This window comes from Taudactylus pleione, unplaced genomic scaffold, assembly GCF_031769625.1.
Source record: "Taudactylus pleione unplaced genomic scaffold, aTauple2 ptg000395l, whole genome shotgun sequence".
Taxonomy (NCBI): domain Eukaryota; kingdom Metazoa; phylum Chordata; class Amphibia; order Anura; family Myobatrachidae; genus Taudactylus; species Taudactylus pleione.
In genome coordinates, this window is record NW_028284796.1 from 2,918,225 (window position 1) to 2,942,419 (window position 24,195).

Genomic DNA, 24,195 nt, shown 5'->3' on the forward strand with positions numbered 1-24,195 from the left:
TAGTGTAATGTTAATGAATTCCCACTTTGTTAGTGATAGCTGCATGCAATGAAAAAGCAAAATATGTGTCATAAAATAACTTCCCATGTGAACTGTGAGGTGTTTGCTCTCACTGGGGGAAATGTATGAAGCCCAGAAGCGGTATCAGCGCACGTTAGGGGTGCTGATACCGCTTCTCCCCGATGTATGATCGGGGTGTCTGCGCGGTAAATGACAGAGGCGCTATGCGCACTTGTCATTATCGCTGCTGCTATCTACAAGATAGCAGCGCCGATAGCCTGGGCCATGTACGAACGGTCATACCGCATGACTGTTCAGCCGGTTGTAGCTGTCGTTATCGACAGCTACAGCCTGGCGCTGCCCTATCTCCACAGCAGGGACCTGCTGCGTGGATGCCGGCTCCAGGCTGCACGTGGGGATCTCGCGATACTTGCGAGATCCCGCGCATGCTCAGTGGAGCCGGCCGGGTCAGAGCCACAGTGCGACAGCACTAGGCTTGATGCGCTGTGGTCTCTAGTGGTTAGCGCCGGAGGGGGGAGTTAACGCTCCCCCTCTCCGGCCGATGAGATGTTCTTACATCTCATTGGTAGTGCTTCCTGCTTCTCCTTGGTAAAGAGGCGAAGCAGGAAGCATTATAGCGGCACGTTAAGTGCCGCTATCATACATCTACCCCACTGACTCCGACTCGCAGGTCAGCTGTCCTAATAGTACTCCCAGCTGTTTAACCCTTCAGTTGCCACAATCCATTCTGGGCAGAGTGTATTCCAGCCTTGGTAGATAAGGCTGCCAGCAGCGTGTGTGCTGTGATTAAGTAGTGACCGGGCCACAGTAAATTAGATAAACTGATCTGCTGCCGAGATACCTGTGTGCAAACAGTGACAGCGCTGAGCCGCTGGGGAGGTCATCCATGGGTGAATCTCACAGTATCCCCGAAGAGCACGTTGATAGCCTGGTGCCTCTCAGCTAGGGAGAAATGCAGCTGGTGGTGAGGCTTAGAGAACCGGGAATGGAAATAACAAACCTCCGGTTCAGAGCAGACGCTCACCACATGGCTGCTGACTGTTCAGACTGGAGAATGGCACACTGCCGAGTTTGACTGCTGTGCTCCACAAACACTGGGGGAGTGGCTAGTCTCTTCTCTCTGCCAATGAGGAGCCGTTCAGGGAGAGGCTGCCGGCAGCTATTGGCTGGGGACACACTGAGGATTTCCACATGTCAGTGAGTCAGCGTGCGTCCTCTGGGACCCGAACAGTTTTAAAAACTGGGTCCCTCACGCTCTATAGCTCAGTTGTGTAGGGTTTTGGTTCTTGATTGTCTTTTCCCTTCTGGTTTTTACTGATTTGACAGTTTCATTGGGTTACTGCTACTCCTTCCCGGATTCTTTTAACCACTTGTCTGGAATGGGCGCATCGTTTGCGACCACACCAGGCTGTCAGTTATCTGATCTGGTCGCAAACGATGCGACCAGTCAGATACACAATGTATTCGCCTGCAGGAAGAGAAATTAACCCCCCCTCATCCCCCAAGTGTGTAACTAGTGGCTGCAGCCACTGGGAAAAGGAAAGTCGCGATGTTCCAGTGGTGGTATTCCGATGCTTGAATGCACGATTTTTTTCAAACATTTAAAAACAAATTATTTTTCTTTTAAATGAAATCGTTTTGAATAAGTTAAAATACTTGTACTTCCCCTAATTCACTCATAAAAAAACCTCACAATTTCTGAGCGATTTTCAGAAAAAAAATGTTAGTTAAGTGGTTAAGGAAGAACTGGCATTATGGGGTTGCAGGGGGGAGGAGCTTAGTTTTAAAGCTACAGTATCGTTTAAGCCCAACCCCAACCTGCAATCCCATGGTCCAGTGTCCCCCAGCCTGCTTAAGAGAAAAGGAAAACGGTAAGTGACAAAAAGAACCTCTTTTTGGAGCTTTATTTACGTAAAAAAAAAAATCAATTATCCTTACCAGAACTGTGTGTATCCATTAGTCATGCAGCACAACTTCAGTCTGGAAGCATTACAAAAACACACATAGAGATAATACTATTATCTTAACTACGCCAATTGGGTCTTAAAAACAGTAGTATGAAAATATTTATATTTGTATGTATTTTGTTCCTATAGTTGTATCTCAGGAAGACTATGGAGAGTATCAAAATGTGAAAGCATTTCTAGAGCTTATACCGCAAGACACGCTGGCTGTGGCTTCTTTTCGCTCCAAAGCCTATACCAGGGCTGTTATGCACTTTGAATCTTTTATCATGGAGAAAAAACAACAGATTCAGGAGCACCTGGGATTTTTGCAGGTGAGGAGTTATGAAGGTGGATTTGTAAGAAATCAGTGATCCAAGTTTGGTCAGGTTTACTTTTATTTCTACTATATTTATAACTGGGCTTTATTGTCATGTGAACTATAAATGGCAAGTAATGTATATTTAACCATTTACAGTAACTGGTTAATTTTTATCCCTCTTATGTCCATGGGGGACACTGGAATACGTTGGGTATAGGTGGAGTTGGAGTAGCCTGGGCACTAAAAGGTTAAGTTTCAAAAGCACCACATACACATGCAAAGGTGGCCCTTTGGTGGGGAATTACAAGTATTATATAGTGGCAATTCGGGGTTAAAAAAAAAAGGGGACGGGGTCAGTCTCTTCTTGTAGAAAGTAACAAATGTGCAGTTTGAGTCAGTAGAAAAGGAGACATTTTGCTTACCTGTTAAGTCTCTTTCTTCGACTCCATAAGGGGTACAGGGATAATGCTGGGTATAGCCTGGAAAGGAGAGTCTGGGCACCAAACAGTTAAATGAAAATACCAATAAGCCCAGGAGGGGATGCTCCTGAGCTGTAGTGAGAACAGAACGCCGGAAGGCGGCATCCGAAGACGCAAATGTGTCAAAGGCATAAAAGCAAATAAAGATATGAGCAGATGACCACGTGGCAGCCTTAAAGAGCTGTTTTGCAGAAGCTCCACAGCGTGCTGCCCAAGAAGTCCCCACTGACCAGGTGGAATGGGCAGTCACCACGGCAGGGGCAGGAAGATTCGCCAAGGCGTAAGCCTGGCGCATAGTGAAACAGAGTCAGCAGGCCAAGGTTTGTTTAATAGATAGCCAGCCCTGCTTGTGAACATTATACAGGACAAACAGAGAATCCGACTTGCGAATACCTCTGGTCCTGTTTAAGTAAAACCGAAGAACCCGCACCACATCCAAAGAAGATTCCGGCTGGGAAGAATCCGTAACCTCGAATGACGATACCATAATTTCCTGGTTGATCTGGAAATGGGACATCACCTTGGAAAGATAACACAGATGAGTCCGCAGCACAGCCCTATCCGAGTGGAACACCAGGAATGAGGAGCGACATGACACGGCGCTCAAGTCCGACACCCTCTAGGCTGACGTGATGGCAAGCAGAAACACTGTCTTACATGTAAGGCAACGCAGTGCAATCTGTAACGCATCTGTAACGGTTGAAAAGGAGACGTTTGGAGAGTTCGGAGAACCACCGATAGGTCCCAGGGAGCCACGAGGGACACGAATGGTGGTTGAATGTGGAGAACTCCTTGAAAGGTGGCCAGCACATCATGTAAGCGCAATCTGTCCCTGGAAGAGAACAGACAAGGGAGCTGGAGGTCCAAGTCCAGACCGGTCTGCCGAAAGGAAAGTATACTGGAGAGGACAAAAGACCTAGGTTAAAACCCATAGTCGCACGCCAAGTAAAATAGGTGTGCCAAACATGGTGATAGAACCTTGCAGAAAAGGGCATTTTAGCATTAAGCATGGTTTGAATGACCCTTCTGGAGAACCCCTTTCTCAAGACGGATGTCTGAAGGGCCACCCCATCAAAGCAGGACAGGCCAGGTCCGGATGGAAGCAAGGACCATGTAACAGAAGATCCGGCTGCAGAGGGAGACGCGGTGTTGAGTCTATAGAGAAGCCCAGTAGAATTTGCATACCACACCCACCGTGGCCAATCCAGTGCCACCAGAATCATAGTGCCTCCCTCCAGCTTGAATTTGTGGAGAACTCGTGGAATTATTGACACCGAAGGGAAAATGTAAATCAGGGGGAGCTCAAAATCCCTTGTGTGAGAGCAGTATCTCGGTAACTGGCGGTTGTGGTGAGATGTCATCGTGTCAATGTCCGGTTGGCCCCAACGGTGGACTAACATCTGAAAGACGTCTGGATGCAGTGCCCACTCACCTGCGCGAACGTCCTGACACCTTAAGAAGTCCGCTTCCCAATTCTGGACGCCGGGGATGAAAACCACGGACATAGCTTGAAGAAGACTCTCCGGCCAACGGTGAATGCAGCTGAGCTCCTTCATGCCCCCTTGACCTGTGAGTGCTGCCCTTGTGGATTATGTTGGCGACTGCACCATTAATGGACATCCTCGGAGAAGAGACTGCGCCTGGCAAAGAGCCCTGTACACGGCTCAGAGTTCCAGGACATTGATAGACAGGTGGCTTTCTTGAAACATCCAATGACCCTGGAAGGTTTGATGACACGTCACTGCCCCCCAACCACGAAGGCTTGCATCGGTGGTGAATGAGACTCTGTCCTGGATCCAAAAGGGTGGCCCTTTTCCAGGTGTGAGCGCTGGAGCCACCACAGGAGGAAGAAACAAACCTGTTGGGGAAGAATGAGCATCTGCGCTTTGAGGTTTGGGTGGGACTTGTTCCACCGTTGTGGAATGACTAGCTGAAGAGGCTGGGAGTGGAACTGTCCGTACTCCACCATGTCGAAAGTGGAAACCAGAGACCCCAGGAACTGCATACAGGAGGTGTATAGACACTCAACGGTGGCTCAGTAAGCTGCGGATCCTGGATTGCAGGCCCAATATCTTGTCTGCTGGGAGGAAGACTCGCTCAGTTCTGGAGTACAACAGTCCTCCTAAGTGGAGCATTTCCTGAGAAGGAGTTGATGTGGATTTGCGCCAATTGATTATCCACCCGTGTGACTGGTGGAGTTACACAGGCAGGTGGATGTGATCCCTGAGAACTGTTGGAGATTGGGCCAGGAGAAGTAGGTCGTCCAAGTAAGGTAAGATCCGGAAGCCCTTGCAGGGAAGATTTGCCGCCATGACCTGCATGAACACACAAGGAGCTGTGGACAGACTAGACGGTAAAGCCTGAAACTGATGGTTGTTCTTTACCGCAAACCTGAGGCAGTGTTTGTAACTATCTCGGATGAGGATATGTAAATAGGCATCCTGGATGTCCAACGAAGTCATAAAGTCCTCCAGCTCCAGAGCCAGAATGATGGAACGAAGGTACTCCATGTGGTATCTGGATGTCCAGAGGAACCTGTTGAATTTTTTAAATTGACAATGGGCCGAAATGAGCAGTCCACCATTTGGACCAGAAAAAGATTGCCGCAGAAACAAAATCTTCTCTGAAATGGGGACATTAACGATGACCTTGGAGGTTAGGAGAGAGCAAATAGACTCCTAGAGCTTCTGCTTTTCCTGGCTGGGTGGGAAGGCCAGTGGAAAAAACTGGGATGGCGGATGCTTTCGAAATGTTAATGCCTAGCCGTAAGTCACGATGCCTCTCACCCAGACATCTGTCATGATCTGCATCCACACTGCCGAAAAGCGTAGAAGTCGGCCTCCCACACTGGGATCCCCCAGGTGGATGCCCGTCCCATCATGCGACAGGCTTGTCCGCTTGCTTGGCAGCAGGATGTCTGGTGGATCAAGGTTGCTTACCTCGGGGCTTGGAGCCTTTGAAGGAAGGACCCTGGCTTCGGGAAAATGGTTGACCTCTGGCTTTGCCCTGCGGACGGAAGGAACGAGAAACTGAAGTCCTAGGTCTGGGTGGAGTCACCGAAGTCCAGAAAGCAGACTTAGATGCCACCAGAGAAGCCACTATCTTGTCCAAATCAGGTCCAAACAGAATGTCTCCTGAATATGAAAACTCCTCTAGAGCCTTTTTGGATTCTGTGTCCGCCCTCCAGGTGCATAACCAGAGAGCTCTTCTGACTGCAATGGCAGAAGCCAACACTTTAGAAGACAAAACTCCTGAGTTTATGGCCGCCTTGGACAGGTAGGAAGCTACCTTCCTAACATGCACCATCAGGGATACCAGGTCTTCCCTGTGAGTGCCAGAAGTAAGCCCATCCTCTAAATCATTCGCTCAGCCACCCAAGCAGACGCGAGGGCTGGATGAGCCAGAGCACCCGCATTAACATAAATGGTTTTCAGGAAATTTTCTAGCTTCCTATCTGTAGGGTGTTTGAGAGATGGAGTGTTAGGAATAGGAAGGAGAGACGACCTAATAAGCCTGGTAATATGGGCCTCCTCCCAGGGGGAGGAGACTCCCACTTCCCTATCCGCTGCTGGGAGAGAGTAAGAGGTAGTGATGCACTTAGAAACCTGAAAGCGTTTTTTAGGGTAAGTCCAAGCTTCTGCTAGGAGATCTTCCAGCTGCATTGAAAAAGGGAATTCAGTTACCAACTTCTTTTGACGTTTAAATACCGGAGCCTTGTTTCTAGGAGGCTGCTCTGAATTTTTAACCTGGAGGATAGATTTTACTGCTTTAATAAGAGCCTCTACATCTACTGGACACACAGCCTCCTCTTGGAGCGAAGAAGTCTCAACTTCAGAGGTAACGGAGACACTAGCTTCCCTGTCTGCAGAAAGTGCAGAGTCTGAACGTCCCCCATAAAGTGGCGTAGAGCTCTCGTGAGCAGCAGGCATGCACCTGGGAGCTCTATCTTTATCTAGCATCTGTTGAAAAGATGCCGACAACTGAGCTAGCCCCTGAGATGGACTGAGAAGAGGATTGCATCCACCATAGGAAGCTGGGACGCAGAGCTAGGGACAGGGGGCACTGGAGTTGCCAACCAGTTTACTAACTGCGGCATTACCTGTGTCAGCGTGGATGCCCAAGCCGGTTGCTGACTAGATTATGTGGCTGAAGGCGCGTTTCTTACAAGTGCTCAGCGCTATAGCACCCACCTCCTTGGGAGTCTTATTTCTGGACATCTTTAAAGTTGCAGAAATGCCCACACACAAAGCTTAACCAATGGTGTACAGCGGCAGGCAAAGAAGGTCTAAAAAGTGGGTTCCGGACTATAGATAGACAGTAATTAGATAGACACCAGATGTTAGACAAGGATAAAAGTTCGACACAGACAAAAGTCAGACACACTAAAGTTAGACATGTAAAAAGTTCGACGGGTACAAAAGGTCGACAGGGTCAAAAGTTTGACATGAAAATGATCGACACAAATATGGTCGACACATCTTTTTTTTAAAAAAAAAATAATGGAGGTTTAGTGCAAGGGTTAGGCACTTACACAGACTGTTAGGGTTAGGCACCAGGAGGGAGGCACCATGGGGAGGGTTAGGGTTAGAGTAAAGATTAGGGCTAAAAAACAAAAATTGACGACACATTTTTTTTCTTCTTTCTTTAAGATTAGGGATAGGTTTAGGGTTGGGCACTTACTGGACGGTTAGGCACTAACCCAGACGGTTAGGGTTAGGCACTAACCCAGACGGTTAGGATTAGGGTGAAGATTAGGGCTTAAAAAAAAATTTAAAAAAATTGTCGACCATTTTTGTGTCAACCATTTTCATGTCAAACTTTTGACCCTGTCGACCTTTTGTACAGAGAGCTGTACTCAACCGCTGCAAGGGATATTCCCCAGGTGACCAGTAACCACAATAGGCACACAGACACAGAGCAGAAAGTACAATCACTCATGTGCACTCAGACCACTTAATGCCAGAAAAAATGTGGGCAATAGTGCTCAACTATCTAGCAACAGGAGCCCAGTTTCGCTCCCTGAGCTATGCTGAGGCAGGCTGTGGAGAAAATGTCCATTCGACGTATCAGTGGAGGAGGAGGAGAGAGGGGAGGATCCTGCCTGGGGCTTGTTGTCTGCGATGAGAGCACGCTCTACCCTTGGTTGGAGGGGCTAACTGGGAGCGCCTACCTCCCCTGTCCAGCTGGACCACAGTGCTGATGGCTACCGCTGCTATGAGCAGCTCCCTGTTCCAAAGAACTGCCCTGGTGGTCTAGTGGGCGGGTGGGAGACCGGAAGCCCCCACTGTCAGTACCGACGCTTGTGTCCTGCACCAGCTGTAAGAGACGCTTTTACCTTGTCCCCGCTGTGTGCTTGCATCGGCTGTGGCTCCTGTGTCTGGAGTCCACGTCCGAAGTCACTGACCCCGTTGTCAGTGATGTGGACAACGGTGCTGGGGCGGTGTAGCGGCAGTGGGGGAGTCCTATAAGGACGCCTGTCACTGCCTACTCAAAGAAGCTAAAGTCAAATAAATATACCATGTGGGACCACCTAAAGCAGCCCCCCAAAAAATGGTCCCCAGATCCTGCTGGCACCAAACGCACACTGGCTGCTGGGGGCGGGGTATAAAGGGAGAGGGAACCTGGGCTTGTGGGTATTTTAATTTAACTTTTTGGTGCCCAGGCTCCCCTCTCCAGGCTATACCCAGCGTTATCCCTGTGCCCCCTAGTGGAGAAACCAGGAGTAATTATTATACAATATTCAAGAATATGGAGGCTTTTTAAATTTCAAGATGACCAGAATAATTTTTCCTCTCCATTTAGAAATTATATGCTGCTATGCATGAGCCTGATGGTGTAGCTGGGGTCAGTGCCATTCGTAAGAAAGAAGCGTCGCTGAGAGAGCAGATATTGGAACATGAGAGCATAGGATTGCTGAGAGATGCCACTGCCTGTTATGACCGAGCCATTCAGCTCAAGCCAGAGGAGGTAAAGCAGCACAGTATAACCGTATTTAGCATTTCATACTGATTAGCCCCATGGCTGCTAAGTGCTTGTGGGACTCTCTTGCTTCATGCATTCTAAAACTGTGCAGAGTTATTAAGAAAGCAATGGCATCTGTGCCATTACTGCATAGACAAATGACAGACTATGATGAGCCCAAAAGTTCAAATATAGGCTCAAAGCACAGGGATCAAGAGTTACAGACAGTTAGAATTGTCCATTGTGGAGAATCCATGTCCCTGAATGGTGCTTTTTAAATGGCTGTTAAAATAGTGGTCTCTAACAGGTACAGCCTTGTGACCCTGCTACATTCTATTCCGTTCCTGGTCCCATTATTGCTACACAGTGAGTTCAAGCTTAATGGAGTTCTTTTTTAAGGTCGTATGAAGCTCATGGTAAATGGGCAATTTTGCAATGACACAGCTAGCCTTATAGAAATATGGACATGTTTATTGGTTGTGTCTGATGCATAAATTTCAGAAATGTTAACATACAGAAATAATTAATGCCAGTTTGTTGTATTATGTTTAGATGAACACAGCTATAAAGTAAAAGGAGGTGCATATTCCAAGAATACTGCCAGTGTCCTCTCTCTCTCTCTGTACAGATTGTGCACTATCACGGAGTAGTGAAATCCATGTTGGGTCTTGGCCAATTGTCAACAGTGATCACACAAGTAAATGGAGTTCTTAATAGCCGGTGAGTATCCGCTTAGCTTCTCATTTGGAATTGAGGAGATGTATCAAACCTTGAGATAAAGTACCAACCAATCAGTTTCTAACTGTCATGTTTCAAACACAGCCTGTAAAATGTAATTTAGCTGCTGATTGGTTGATACTTTATCTCTCTCCAAGCTTTGATACATCTTCCTCTAAGCGGCTTGATGGATCTCTGGATGATATAAGCCTAGGTGTTCCTTGGTCTGTAGATCTTTGTGGAATTTAGTTGTAGCTATTGCTAGCTTGTCCCTTCCTCAGTTCTGTATTCAAGCCTGAGAAGTTGTATATATTTTAAGTACATCAATTGCAATACTATGTTCACACAGGTACCAATTATTGGAAATCTGGGTATGCAGTCCAGTAACCAGTGAGGCCTAATCACCACGCAGCCTTTAGTAGTCATCCCCACCACCAGTTTGTTTGTGTTTTAGAAAGTGAAGGACTTTAATTAAAATCTATGCTCAGTAGTGCAGTTTTGAAACAGGGGTAGTGATGTGGACATTATATTCTTAGTTGTTATAGTGTATAGATAATAACCATCCATCCCTTCACAATAACAACTTGCTTTGCAGCCTCACACATTAGATAGGTAGGGAACTGGTGTTGGAGGGCTCTTACGGCTACACTAATGAGTGATTCTTTTATTAGTTCTAAAGCCTTGTTCACCCTGCTGCTTCTCTAGGCCTGACTGGACAGCAGAATTGAACACTTACAGAGTGGAGGCGGCTTGGAAGCTTTCACAGTGGGACTTAGTGGATGAATATCTATCTGCAGGTAACAGTAATATCATGTGATGCATTGTGATTATGTGATTCTGTAAAATAGTGGTGAAGAAATAAAATACCTAGAGGAAAAAGGAAGGTATGGGGGGGGGGGGGAAGAGCTATGCATAGGAGGTTCTCACCTTTGTAGGGGATGGCTGTAACATTTCTGCAAGCCACCAGTATTTGCGATTTTATATGGCATTAGTGGAGCTTAGGAGGCTGATTTGAAAGTGGTATAGGGCATAGTGTCTGATGGGTGCGATCTAAGAGAAGACTATACGCTGGGGGCACTCGGAATAGGTGGGTGAAAAGGTCCGCTAGATAGAGGAATAGTATGGCCTGTCCAACCTCATGCACATATCTAATCAAAACATTGCACTGAGAACAGTTCTTTAGGTATTTTACATAGTCACGTTCTAGGTTTACCAGCTTAGGGAATTCTTGAGCTATACTTGATATATGCAGAGCTCGTCAGTTTTCTGTCTAACCGAGTCAGTGCGGTCGCCAATAGACACAATCTCTGATTTGAGCTGCTGGCTATCACTCTGAATTCTGCCTGGAATATAGTAGTTATTTCTTCATGCCATATGGGAAACAGGCATTGACCCTGTGTATAGGCTGGAGCAGGAGGACTCTGGGCACCAACTAGTTAAACTTTTTCTCCCAACAACCCCTGCTCCTCCTCCCCTATACCCCGCCCCCAGCCAGTTTTAGTCTGGTGCCTTGCAGGAGCAGGCACTGTTTTAGAGACTGTTAGAGACTGCTTTTTGTCAGTCTAGCTTTCTCTTTTCTTTTATTTAGTTTTATTTAAGTTTTTGTTCTGTGAGTGAGCAGCGATAGGGGTCCTATAGGACACCCACACTGCTGCTCCACCAATCAGAAGCCGGGGCGAGCACTGCTTGGTGCTAAACAAGGTAAGAGGCAGTGGCTGTCACCGCCGGTGTGGGAGACCACCGGCTTGCTGACCGCGGATGCCCAGGCCACCTGGCTCCTCCGCTAGACCTCCAGGGCACAGGCAATGGGGTGCTTCTGTTCAAAGCAGCCATTGCCTTGGGGAACCCCTCTCCTTTTTCAGGTATTGCCATTTGGTCTTTCCATGGCCCCTCTGGTTTTCATGAAAGTCATGGTATCAGGATTCTGCCTTATTTAGATGACTTTCTGATCCTTGCCCGGTCACCGGAAGTTTTCAGGGAACATATGTCTCTCAGTGGATCTCCTCCAGTCAACACAGATGGATCATCAGTTGGGAATTCCTGTTTGTCTCCATTAGGAGATGTACCCTCTGGAGGTCTTGCTGGATTTCAAGATTCAGCTGGTCTTCCTCCTGCTTGAAAAGCTTGGGACCTACAGGTTAGGAATCGCAAGTTCTTGTGTCATCACTGAGGGTCGCCTTCGACAGGGTGGAGTATGCTCCGTTTCACTCCCGGCCTCAAATAGAAGTTCTATCCCAGTGGAACGGGTCTCATCTACAGTGGTCCCCCTTCGGAGTATTGTTAACTAGCCTGAATGGGACAGAGGAGACGGATTATATGATTACTTTGATTATATTAGGATATGTACAGGGGCGTTTCTAGAGAGGAGGGGGCCCGTGTGCAGTCTCCGACACGGGCCCCCTCCTCTCCCTCCGGCTGCGCACTGATCTGTGCGCGGCCAATGCTGCAATTATAGACTATGGGCACTAGAGTGTGCCCGGAGTCTATAGCGCATGCGCAAGTCACCGGGAAAATGGCCGCGGTGGCCATTTTCCCTGCACTGCGGATGCACAAACGACGGGAAAATGCCCGTGGCGTCCATTTTCCAGCCGTTTTACAGCGCCGGCTCCCCGCGCCGACGTGGGACTCAGGAGAGGTAAGTATACTATGGGTGCAGGGTGTGCGGTGCGGGGCCCCCCTGGACACAGGGGCCCGTGTGCCCCGCACACCCTCCACCCATTATACATACGCCCCTGCATATATTGTAGCATGTAAGATTTCAGTTTAACAAGAAGCTTCTTTTTCAAGGTAGACATCCGTTATTATTTTTATTACTTACACAGTGCCATTCCTAAAGTGGAATGTTATATTCCCCAAAGTATCTGATGTGAGTTTAGTGATCTTGTTTTATTTAGACTTCTTTTTTTTTTTTTTTTTCATTATGTATGAATTAAATTGTTTCTTGATTTATTTAGCACATTGCAAGAATATTTTGGAATTGGTAAATTCCTGATGTATATTTCATGACATACACAATGCATAATTGTATTAGGTACATTTGCTACATGCCTATGTATCGTGAGAGCATTGTTTTCCTTGCTTCTATTGTAAATGCACACATCCACTAGACTATCAAATTGAGTGATTTAACGTTAACGATATCATTATCATTCGATCGTTTGATAATCGTTTGAAAATATGTCTAAAATGACCAGCGATGCGCACTCCCGCTGGTCGTTTAGACATCTATCATCGTACAAATATTTTGTACAACCTGACGATAACGTCAGGTTCAGCATGTTTGCAGATGATTGATGTGCCTTCACTGAACGACTGCTCTTTCAGTGTAGGCACATCACAGACTGACAAACGACTGCACGATTACAATGTCGTAATCATCCAGTCGTTTTGAGGTCTTTTAGTGTATGTGTGCCTTAAGTGTTGTGATAACTACTGCACCTTGCAAAGGATTGATGAGCTATTTTTTTGTTGTTTTACACATACTTTGTACAAATCATTTGTGAAACATGAAAAGGTTGTGCAGCATCAGTTATATCCTGGAGGCCTGAGCCAGAAAGTACCAGATTATAGCTCAATTTGCAACTACTTGCTTATACAGGTTGAGTCTCCAATATCCAAAATGCTTGGGACCAGGGGCATTTTTGGATAACTGAATATTCCGTATTTTGGAATATTTCCATATCATGATGAAATATTTTGGAAATGGAACCCAAATATAAACACAGAATGCATTTATGTGTTATATACACCTTATACACACAGCCTGCAGGTAATTTTATACAATATTTTCAATAATTTTGTGGCTCAAACAAAGTTTGTGTACATACATAAAATTGTTATGTTTCATATACACCCTATACACAAATCCTGAAGGTAATTTTATACAATATTTTTTTATAATTTGTGCCTTAGACAAAGTTTGTGTACATTGAACCATCAAAAATCAAAGGTTTCATTATCTTGGTCAAGCCAAAAAGATTCTGTATTTCGGAATATTTGGATATGGGAGACTCAACCTATATGGTAATCTTTGCCAACGACAGGACCCCTTATATCCGTAAACGTTTACCAAGTACCCTATATTGCAGTGGTTCCCAAACTGTGCGCCGTGGCACCCTGGGGTGCCTCAAAACATTTGCAGGGGTGCCTCAGGTTGGTGGTCCAGCACCAAATCAAATTATTTTTGTTCAATGTAATGTAAATATATGGACAAACAGAAGTACAAACCTGTCCACCACCACATAACTGAACCTAAAGATGACAGATAAGCACAATTTACTTCACTTTACTACATTTTTTTCCTAATTTCTCAATAACAAACTTTTGGCTTGGGGGTGCCGTGAAAATATTTATTCTTTATTAGATTTAACAAGGCTAGTATCTTTATAGACCATTGTGTCAGGTGTAGATATTTCATAATATATTTATTTACATTATTTTCACATTGATATTATTATTTCCAAATACACAAACACACATATATATGGATATTTACTTTTCACACATAATGTTTTTTATATATATTCTTTATTGTTCTGATTTCATGATACTATTTGTACGAGTATATAGAGAAACATGGTTTAATTCTCCATGGTAGTATCAGCTATGTCAGTATTACTTTGTATTTGAGCTAAATTGATTGATTTAATTATACACAGGTGTTTTAAAATTCTAATTAAACCTGGTATATAAAGGGTGAATAGATACTGTATTAGACACACCCCTCTGAGGAAATCCCGATGGGAAGAAACGCGTCGGGGTCACACATCAGCGGTCATTGAGCTTTAGCACCAGAGACTCTTTTTTCCAGCAGGACCTTTCACAAGGAATTTGCCATAATTTCCAGCTCTGTATTAACAGAGAGTTTGTGACATCATCATATTTATACACCGCGGCTGAGAGTCACCCACATCTCCGAAAACCACGGCCACGCATGCCAGTTAACATTGGGAGAGCCGCGACGTGGAGAGTGGGCGTTGTAGACAGGGCCGGGCAGGTCGGAACTCTGCTTTTTAGCAAGACGCACAGTTGTGCAGTTGTGCCTCTGCCGGGTGTCACGGACATCCCTGGACACTACGTGGAGAAGCCGTGTGTCACTGAGAGGCATCGGGTGAGCTGCAACGTAAGGAATAACCGCCACACACAGAGCCAGTGGAGTTGGGGTTCGTTTCTCACCACTGTGGGATCACACAGGTACAACCCAGATCAGCACACATCCACAGGTGAATCACCGGGTGCCTAAGCCGAGACTGTAATTGAGTGGAAAGTCTCTGCCAGACAGCAGTCGGGACCGGGAGGCTGGTGGTAAGAGCGCACATTTTTTCCATTACACGGAGCCACTCTAAATCTTCGGTGTGGCTAACAGAGAGATTTGGACAGTGTTTGTCTAATAGATATTTAAAGTGGAACATTACATTCATCGAGTATTTTTTATTTTCATTTTATCTTTTTTATCCGGAATTCTATGAGATATTCAGTACGGGCCTGCACAGCTGATTCTCATTAGATACCAGCTGGGATTTGATATTTAGTCTCTGTGTTTCGTTACAATATTATTCATTGTTGACTATTAATATGTATGTATATTTTTAATAGTGTCTCATTGGCCAATGATGTGTATTGTTTACATGTGTAGTATACAATTTAACTATTAAAAGATAACAATTTTATCTGACATAGCTGATTATTATTGTATCCATTTATTATCAATTAGTTGCACGTGTCCCACAGCGCTGTTATTTATTTATTTATTTTTTTCTTCTTAAGGCTAGCTACCACAGCAGCAGCGTTGAACACCTGCTCATATATATATATATATATATATATAATTATATATATATATATATATATTTATATTTATTTATATATTTATATATATATATATTTATATATGCTGTTGAATTTGTCAATAAACCTTTTAATACATTCCTGCGTATAAACCTCTAAGATTCACCTGCCTAGAACCTCTAAGACAAAACCTGCCTATAAACCTCTAAGATAAAACCTGCTTATACCTTCTAAAACCACAAGATGTCGCTAATTAGCGCTGTGTTTGATTATACCATTAATGAAATACTGAGACAGTTGAATAGCGGTCTAACGCGCTAAAGATTATTATTCAGGTAAAAGTACAGATGTTACAACGCTATGATCTAATAATGAGCGCAAATAAATTGTACAAACATTAGGTCATAAGGTGCAGTTAAAATACATGAAACGGTTATTGAAGATCAAAATACAATGAGCAATATGAGACAGAGAGAGAGAGAGAAAGAGACACATCAAAATACAATGAGAGAGATATCAATGTCTGCTGGGAGCACATGTTCAAGATGGCTGGTGATGGTGTGTGTGTGTTTTGTGTGTGAGGGGGGTGGTTTAGGAATGCTTCCTGCCCTATTGTCCAAACCGCATGGTCTACAAACAAACTCCATTATGAAGCTACCTCATTGAAATCTCCCATAATGCCATAGTTAATTAAATATGCAAGCTGGATATCATATGCCAACACATCAGGCAAACACTGCACCATTTAATATTCCAACATGTACAACACAAGCTGATTCCAATATACAACAATACCATCCTACAACAGACCTCATCCAGTACCCACTAGACCGTGGGGAGGGGGAAGGGCTGAAACACATGCTCTTCCTTTGTTTGCAAGCCTCATGATCCCTAGGCAAACTCCAATTTGAAAACTCACATTAAGTTGTAACTCTGTAAATCATCCATCCATCAATGATCACAATTATAATAAAGACAATATACCTATCTGACCCATACAACACCATAACTGGGTAGAATTATAATTTCCTTTGTTCACCCCACATGGAAGTAGCCATCTTTAATAAACTGCAGACAATATACCTATCTGACCCACACGGCAATTACTTATGACCATTCAAAGCTGTTATTAATTCAACTTCCATAATATAAAACTGATACCACCCTATGATTACATTCATGAGTATACAACACATACCAAGCCTATCTCTCCCAAGCAGAGATATTGTTCAAGCACATGGGAAGGCCCTAACACAGAACACATGGGATCTCAATCAACCAGCATCAATCATTTACAAATATTACAAAAACTCCATAATCAATCCCTTTCCTGCATGCTGATAACAGACTATTGTACCCTACAGTGTAGATGAAGAGTACAGATTAGATAACATATCATCCACTGTATGCTAACACAGACTCATGAATATCCTTAGAAAACTACAAACCACACACCATGCTAAGCTAATAACAGATTAACACCAAACATAGCTACAGACACCCAAATAGGCTAAATATTGCACATTTTATACTTAGCTATAACCCAGAGGAACTGAGACCCATTTTTCCGTTGTCTTGTGAGGGAGCGAACCTCTCTCTTCCAAAGATCTGCAAGTGTGTCTGCTGGCTGTGTGTTCTCAGGATGTGCATGCTATGTTCCCGCCCCCTTTTACCTGTGAGGTCATCAGAAAGGGAGTATCCTTTTGGTTACCTGAACTACTGCTAATTAAATCCTAGTCCCAGTTAGCTATCTCTATTGATTAGACTGGAATAACCAGTCCTTTGGACAAAAATGTAAACAAGCCTACACCATGTCATTGTCTTTGGTAAGGGTTAGAAATCTGTTACAGGGCATTTATTGGACAATTCCAAATGAATACAAAAGGTCTCCAACCTACCTTTGTATCCCCCACATGCAAAACTTAAGCTGCTATGGCAAACAACATTTCAAATAGTTATTCTCTCTAACATATCATATTTCATAGCCACATGTTCTGATCTTCATATTGATGTCACCGGAACGCTGTGGAAACAGAGTAGATCAGTACTTTTCCAAACACAGTCCAATTGTCATTTACTAAGCCATAGTTACAGAAAACATTCATTTCTTTATATACTGACATTGCGTTTAAACCAAGTAATAATTATCCTTTTTGCGTTACGGGACCATTGCTTTTAAATGTATGTATGCGGGGAGAAACAGCACTGAATTGCGTTGTGCGTCTGAGGGTCGGTGGGGCACTCAGCGAGCAGCACTAAGCTGGAAGGGCATCTATGTGTGTGTGGCCATGCCAGTATGATTTTGGGAAGGATCACTAAAAAACTGACTGTGTTCTGTTTAACATTGTGTGTATGAGTTGCAGGGAATTTTGCTACTTTTCAAATATAAGTCTGTGTGTGATATTATACACATAAGTCCATGCATGATGGGCCACATGTACACACACACACATATATATATATATATATATATATATATATATATATACACACACATATACACACACACAAGCACTTTTTCTGATGTTTTTAAACTGCAATTGCAAAATGTGTTTATACAGTGAATTTAATCCTCATACAGGAAGGAGGCTTCCAGCTGTGCTGTCGGAGCCTTCCTGTTTATTCTGCCTGTTTTGGGTTGAAGATGGGCTTTGTATAGGGTTCCAAATGCTAATAAGTTAGTGTTTGTGTTAAACACTGTCTGCCTGTGTTTGAAGAAGGCTGACTATGTACCTTTTTTTTTTACAATATAGTGATGTGAGATTTTATTTCTAAGATGGAGTCTTGACGCCCTTTACAAGATAGCATTGCGCAGATTCCAATTGCAAACAGATTCTGTCTTCGCCAATTATCTGGTTTTGACAATGCACATATATATAGACACAAATATATTGTGCAGACATTTTTCATTTTCACAGATATAATTTTATCATTTATAATTTTACTTTAATATATTGATTGAGGTTCATTTTGCAGCGCCATTGGTTAAATTCTTGTTTAAAGCCATGAAAATAGTGCTGATACTCCAAGGCGCTGTGGTTCAAAAAAGTTTGGGAACCACTGCTATAGTGTATAGAGAATTTTCTCCTTCACCAAGGCTGGGGGACACTGGGCCATGAGGTTGTAGATGGAGCTGCATGGAGCTGGCACTTAACTAAACCTGTAGCTTTAATCTTAAGCTCCTCCCCTCTGCAACCCCATCATGTCAGTTTAGTTTAAGCGCCTGCGGAGTTCAGCTCGTTTTAGGAGGGCTGCAGATTTTGTAGCTATGGCTTATTTTGTTTTTCGTTGTAATTTTTATAATCATGTTTTTGCCTCCGGCGACGCAGTTCAGTGGGCGTACAGTTCTCTGGTCAGGCAGCCTGAGCGTTCCCTCCCCTGGGGGCGGCTATTGAATGTCCCATGGTCCATGGTGGAGAAAAGGGGATTTTTGGTTACTTACCGTTGAATCCTTTTCTCTGAATCAGGCTGGGTGACACTGCGCTCCCTCCCTCACGCTCAGTCATGTTGGGTTGCGTTTTTTGACCAAGTTGGTCCCCACGGTTGTGGTGTTTTCTGTTATAACAGTTTTACTGGGTTACTGCTTCTCCTTACCAGGCACTTTTTAAGTTGAACTGATGTGATGGGGTTGCAGAGGGGAGGAGCATAGGGTTAAAGATACATGTTTAGTTAAGTGCTTGCTCATTGCAGTCCTATCTACAACCCCTTGGTCCAGTGTTCCCCAGCCTGATTCAGTGAAAAGGATTCAACGGTAAGTAACTAAAAATCCCCTATTACTGAACAACATCATACTTTGTGTTTTAAAAATACTATTTTATTATGTTTTTTTTTCTGCTTTCTTTCTCTTTAAACTAGTATATCAAATTTAGTTATTTTGAAGATGTTTAAGAGGACATTTACTAGCCTGTCCTGAAATATTTAATAAATGCATTGATGGTTCTTTATAGTACTACTACTTCTTTGCTTGTTTACCATATATTTATATCTTCTGGTAGTCACTAATTTTCACTTTTAGACGGTGTAATGGTTAGCGTTACTGCCTCACAGCAATGAGGTCATGGGTTCAATTCCCACCATGGCCCTAACTGTGTGGAGTTTGTATATTCTCCCTGTGCTTGCGTGGGTTTCCTCCGGGTACTCCGGTTTCCTCCCACACTCAAAATATACTGGTAGGTTAATTGGTTCCCCACAAAAATTAACCCGTGTGTACATGTGATAGGGAATATAGAGTGTAAGCTCCTCTGGGGCAGGGACTGATGTGAATGGCCAAATATTCTCTCTGTAAAGCGCTGCGGAATATGTGTGCGCTATATAAATAACTGGTAATAAATAAATAAATAAGTAAAGTAGTAAGGCTTTAGATCAATTGTGGGAATTTGTGTTATATGAATGTTATGGTGATAAATGGCATGTGCTTTGCTATGTTTTCATTGTTTGTGTTAGGTTAGAGCACTGTATACTGATTACTGTTCTATAGATTTACATGTAACATTGCATACATTTCTTAAAAGAAAAAAAATCTACCACCTGGAGCATTAGACTGGGACAACTGCTGCTATCAGCAAAGAAGAACGTGAGAGACGACTTCTATGACGCCCTGAAAGTGGTCCGCGCAGAGCAGATTGTACCTTTATCAGCTGCAAGCTTTGAGAGAGGTTCATACCAGCGTGGATACGAGTACATCGTAAGGTACACATCTGCATTGTTTTACCATAGCTACACTTGTTGATTTACTTACATCTACAGCTGAGATACATTGTATGTTACAATTGTATACATACAAAGACACATTAGCTACCCATACACTGAGCAACTTTTGTTGTGTTGGGATTCCGTCGCCGGCACTTTGAGTACCGGAATCCCAGCGGTTGGTATTATGAACGCATCCCTTTATTCCGGTCTGCGCAACCCTTTCAACAGTTTCTTTTAACTTCAACATTGTTTATAGCTTTGGTTATTAATCCTTTGTATCCTGCTTGTCACGCCAAGCGTAACCGGTTGAATTTAAGTTCTTCGGATGCTAAAGGTTAATTAAACCACTCAAGACAGTCGTTCCAATTAAAATAATTTATTGTGAAAGGTTAATTAAAAGTGTGTAAGTAAATGATTATAAACAACTGATTAAATGCATATACTGTAAGCAACACACTGAATATAAGAAGTATAACTGAAAACAGAATATAAATCAACCCTAACTATATTTATTTTTATATATATATATATATATATATATATATATATATATATATATATAGTATGTGTGTGTGTGTATATATATATATATATATATATATATATATATATATATATATATAGGTTGAGTCTCCCATATCCAAATATTCCGAAATACGGATTTTTTTTGGCATGACTGAGATAATGAAACCTTTGCTTTTTGATGGTTCAGTGTACACAAACTTTGTCTAAGGCACAAAATATTAAACATATTGTATATAAATTACCTTCAGGCTGTGTGTATAAGGTGTATATGAAACATAAATGAATTTCATTTCTGTACACAAACTTTGTTTGAGCCACAAAATTATTGAAAATATTGTATAAAATGACCTGCAGGCTGTGTGTATAAGGTGTATAGAACACATAAATGCATTCTGTGTGTATATTGGGGTCCCATTCCCAAGATATTTCCTTATGGTATGCAATTATTCCAAAATACGGAATATTCCCTTATCCAAAATACCCCTGGTCCCAAGCATTTTGGATATGGGAGACTCAACCTGTGTGTGTGTATATACATATATACATATATATATATATATATATATATATATATATATATATATATATATATATATATATATAATAATGAATATAAGTAACCCACTAAATATATTGTGAAAATATTGGTAAAGTTCAAACAAGCACAAACAATGTATTTAAAATGGATATTAAAGTGAATATCAAATATACAAACGATACCCAAAAACATTTAGCCTCAGCTAAACTTCTGTGCTCTTTTCTGGATACGGCAAATGTTTAGGCAAATCACACTCTGGGAGCCCTCCACTCGAAATGAGACCAGAGATTTCGGGAGGAAACACATTGTGCACTTGCGCTCTCCCCACAAGGCACTAACAATTACTCAAGGGACCCCAGTTCCTGGCAACAGGCTAGAGATTCAAATGGGCAGTCCGACTACGCTCTCCCCACGAGTTATTAAACTTGTAAGCCTTGTTTTATACCCTGTATGGTGGACGTGGCAGAGCTAATATGATGTCCCTAAAATGGTCCATGTGTAACATGGGGCAGCATTGCCTAATATATTTTTATTATTAATAAGGGCATTAGCCATTGAGTTCTAGATTTTTCTCTGACCTACAATGCATAAAGGTTTTATTGCTCTCTGTGCATGAGAATTTGTGTGAATAGCAACATTTAGCGCATCTAATGTTACAATTGTATTTCTACATCAGGGTCCATAGGGTATCCACAGGATACCTTGGGGTATAGGTGATTACGTCAGGCATCGGGCACCATAGAGTTACGTTTTCAGCCTCCCAGGATGCACTAGGGTCCCCCTCCTATACCCGCCCCCGAGCCAAGGCATCCCAGTTTCGTTGGTGCCCGGCTCGGAGCCGGAGCACCTGTTTAGAGGGGGCTAAGGATAGCCCCTGAAGTTTTCTTCAATGCAGCTGTGGCTGCACATCTGGGAGTACAGCATGGACAGTCACTGCTGACGTCCATGCTGTCTCCCCTACACCCCGCCGGTACTGATCCGGGGATGCTGGTAAGCATCTGGGGTCACGGCTAGCGGTGACCCCAGATGTTTCGGACCATGGCCGGATTCAAGGGGCAGCAGGTAAGCAGCGGGGGTCCCGCGGTGGGTCCCTCCTGAAAGCACATGGTCCACAGTCCCCAGGCAGGGGGCTCATTTGGGACTGGCTGCAGCGTGGAGCCAGGTAGCTAACCTTCGCTTCCACTACCCCCCTGGGACAGCGGGCCGCAGCTGAGCGGCAAGCGCTGCGGCGTCCCAGGGGTTAATTGTATGCCAGGGGAACGCGCCTTCCCTGTACACAGCCGGAGCCTCCCCTGCTGCACACAGCCCTCTCTGCGCTGCCGATTGGTCCTGTGGCAGCGCTCCTCCCCCAGGCCGGCCTCCTCTCTGCTCCTTGGTGGCCATCTTTGTATGGTGAACGCTGCTGGAAGCTGTGATCGGTGGCATCGCAGTCTGGGTCCCCCGGCATACTTCTCCTCCGTTGAAACAGGTCTGTGTATGCAGCGCTCTGTCCTACCAGGCTCTGTGTCTGTGTAGTTGGGGAACAGCGCTGATAGTGCAGGGATTAATTCTTCTGCATTGTATGTGACTTCTGCTAGCGTCTGCTGCCTGTACTTTCACTTTCTACTGTCAGCCATTTTACTGTCCCTGCTCTTCCTCTGCTAAAACCCTTGCAGTGCGGTGATTGCAGGGTGGTTCCCCCACTATACTAACGAGTATAAGTGAGAGGGGTCACATACTTACCATCATGTCTGAGAGTGAATTTCCTCTCCAGCTTATGTGTACTAAGTGCAATGTACCAATAGCGGAGGGGGAGGGTAACGCGGAGGGGCTATGTCGGCAGTGTTATTTATTGGCGCGGCCAATTACTGTCAAGGCTCCGGTACAGGAACCTCCCTGGGCTTGTTTCGCTAAGGCACTTACAACCTTAGTGGGCCAGTTAGCTCCGCCACCTGCGTTTTCTCAGATGGGATTGTCCCAGCAGTCAGTGGTGTCGTCACCCATGCAGGGGTTCCCGAGACAACTGATGGTACCCCACAGTCTCCCTATTTCCCCTTCCCAGGTCCCACAGGAGCCTGCGTGGGTTAATTCACTGACAAATTCGGTATAGCATTTGTCGGATGTGTTACAAGGGAAGTCTGTGTTGCGGCCACATAAGCGGCCTGTGGCGTCTCTGTCTGCTCCTTATGAGGATGACGACGTGACGTCCGATGATGGTGAGATTCTGAATCTATCTGACCAAGAACCTCTCAGTACTAAAGAGTCGGACGCTAAGTCCAAGGTTTATATTCCTGGCCTTATTCGGGCAGTCCAGTTAGTAGACCATTTAGAGGAGGCGTGGAAACACCCTGGTAAACGGTATCAGCCCCAGAGGCGTTTAGCTGTGGCTTATCCGTTTGCGGACAATTTTTCTAAATGGGAATCCCCTCCACAAGTGGATTCTCACGTGACACGCCTAGTCCGAAGTGCCACCTTGCCCATGCCCTCCATGTCCTCCTTGAAGGATGCTTCGGACCGCAAGGTGGAGATCTGCCTAAAGTCCATTTATTCCCTCGCGGGGGGGGGGGCATCCAGACCGGCTATGGCCGTATGTTGGGTAGCCAGAGCTATGGAGCGCTGGGCTGATAGTTTGGAGGCGTCTTTGGATTCCGACTGTTCGGCTGAACAGGCCGAGTGGTAGGCAATCTCCGGAATTCGGCCACTTACATCAATGAAGCGACCTTGGATATCAGTATCCTCACGTCTAGGATTTCTTCGGTAGCTGTTGCTGCTCGTCGCACCTTATGGTTGCGATCTTGGAAGGCGGACGCTGATTCCAAAAAGGGCTTTAGAAGCTTTGCCTTTTAATGGAGAAGTCCTATTTGGTCCGGATCTGGACAAAATTGTAGCCACGCTGGCGGCAGCCAAATCTGCATGTCTCCCGTCTGCTGCGGCCCCTTTAAGTTTGGGTACTTCGGCCTTACAGGGCCCAGGGTAGGCCTAAAGCACAGTCTTTTCCCCGACAGGCTGGGCCCAAGAAATCTGTCAAGCTCAGGAAACAGGCCTGGAGTACCAAACGTCTGGCCCCTAAGTTAGATGACAAACCTGCGGCCTGATGGTGCGGGCCTCCTTTTGGGGGATCCCAAAGTGGGAGGCCGCCTGCTGCAGTTCGCCCAGTGTTGGTTGATATCCACGACAGACAATTGGGTTCACGAGGTGGTTTCTCACGGGTATGCCCTCTCCTTTCGGCAC

At 44.5% G+C, this 24,195-nt stretch overlaps 1 protein-coding gene across 2 annotated transcripts in view; it reads left to right on the forward strand.

Annotated features, from left to right (window-relative positions):
* Positions 1–24,195, forward strand: part of ATR (ATR checkpoint kinase) — a 169,392-nt gene that overhangs the window by 89,184 nt on the left and 56,013 nt on the right. For both annotated transcript variants that reach the window (XM_088446273.1, XM_088446274.1), the window contains 5 exons: positions 2,118–2,299; positions 8,568–8,732; positions 9,355–9,446; positions 10,149–10,240; positions 19,742–19,919. In XM_088446273.1, the coding sequence (XP_088302399.1) occupies positions 2,118–2,299; positions 8,568–8,732; positions 9,355–9,446; positions 10,149–10,240; positions 19,742–19,919 (709 nt within the window). The remainder of the gene's footprint in view (positions 1–2,117; positions 2,300–8,567; positions 8,733–9,354; positions 9,447–10,148; positions 10,241–19,741; positions 19,920–24,195) is intronic.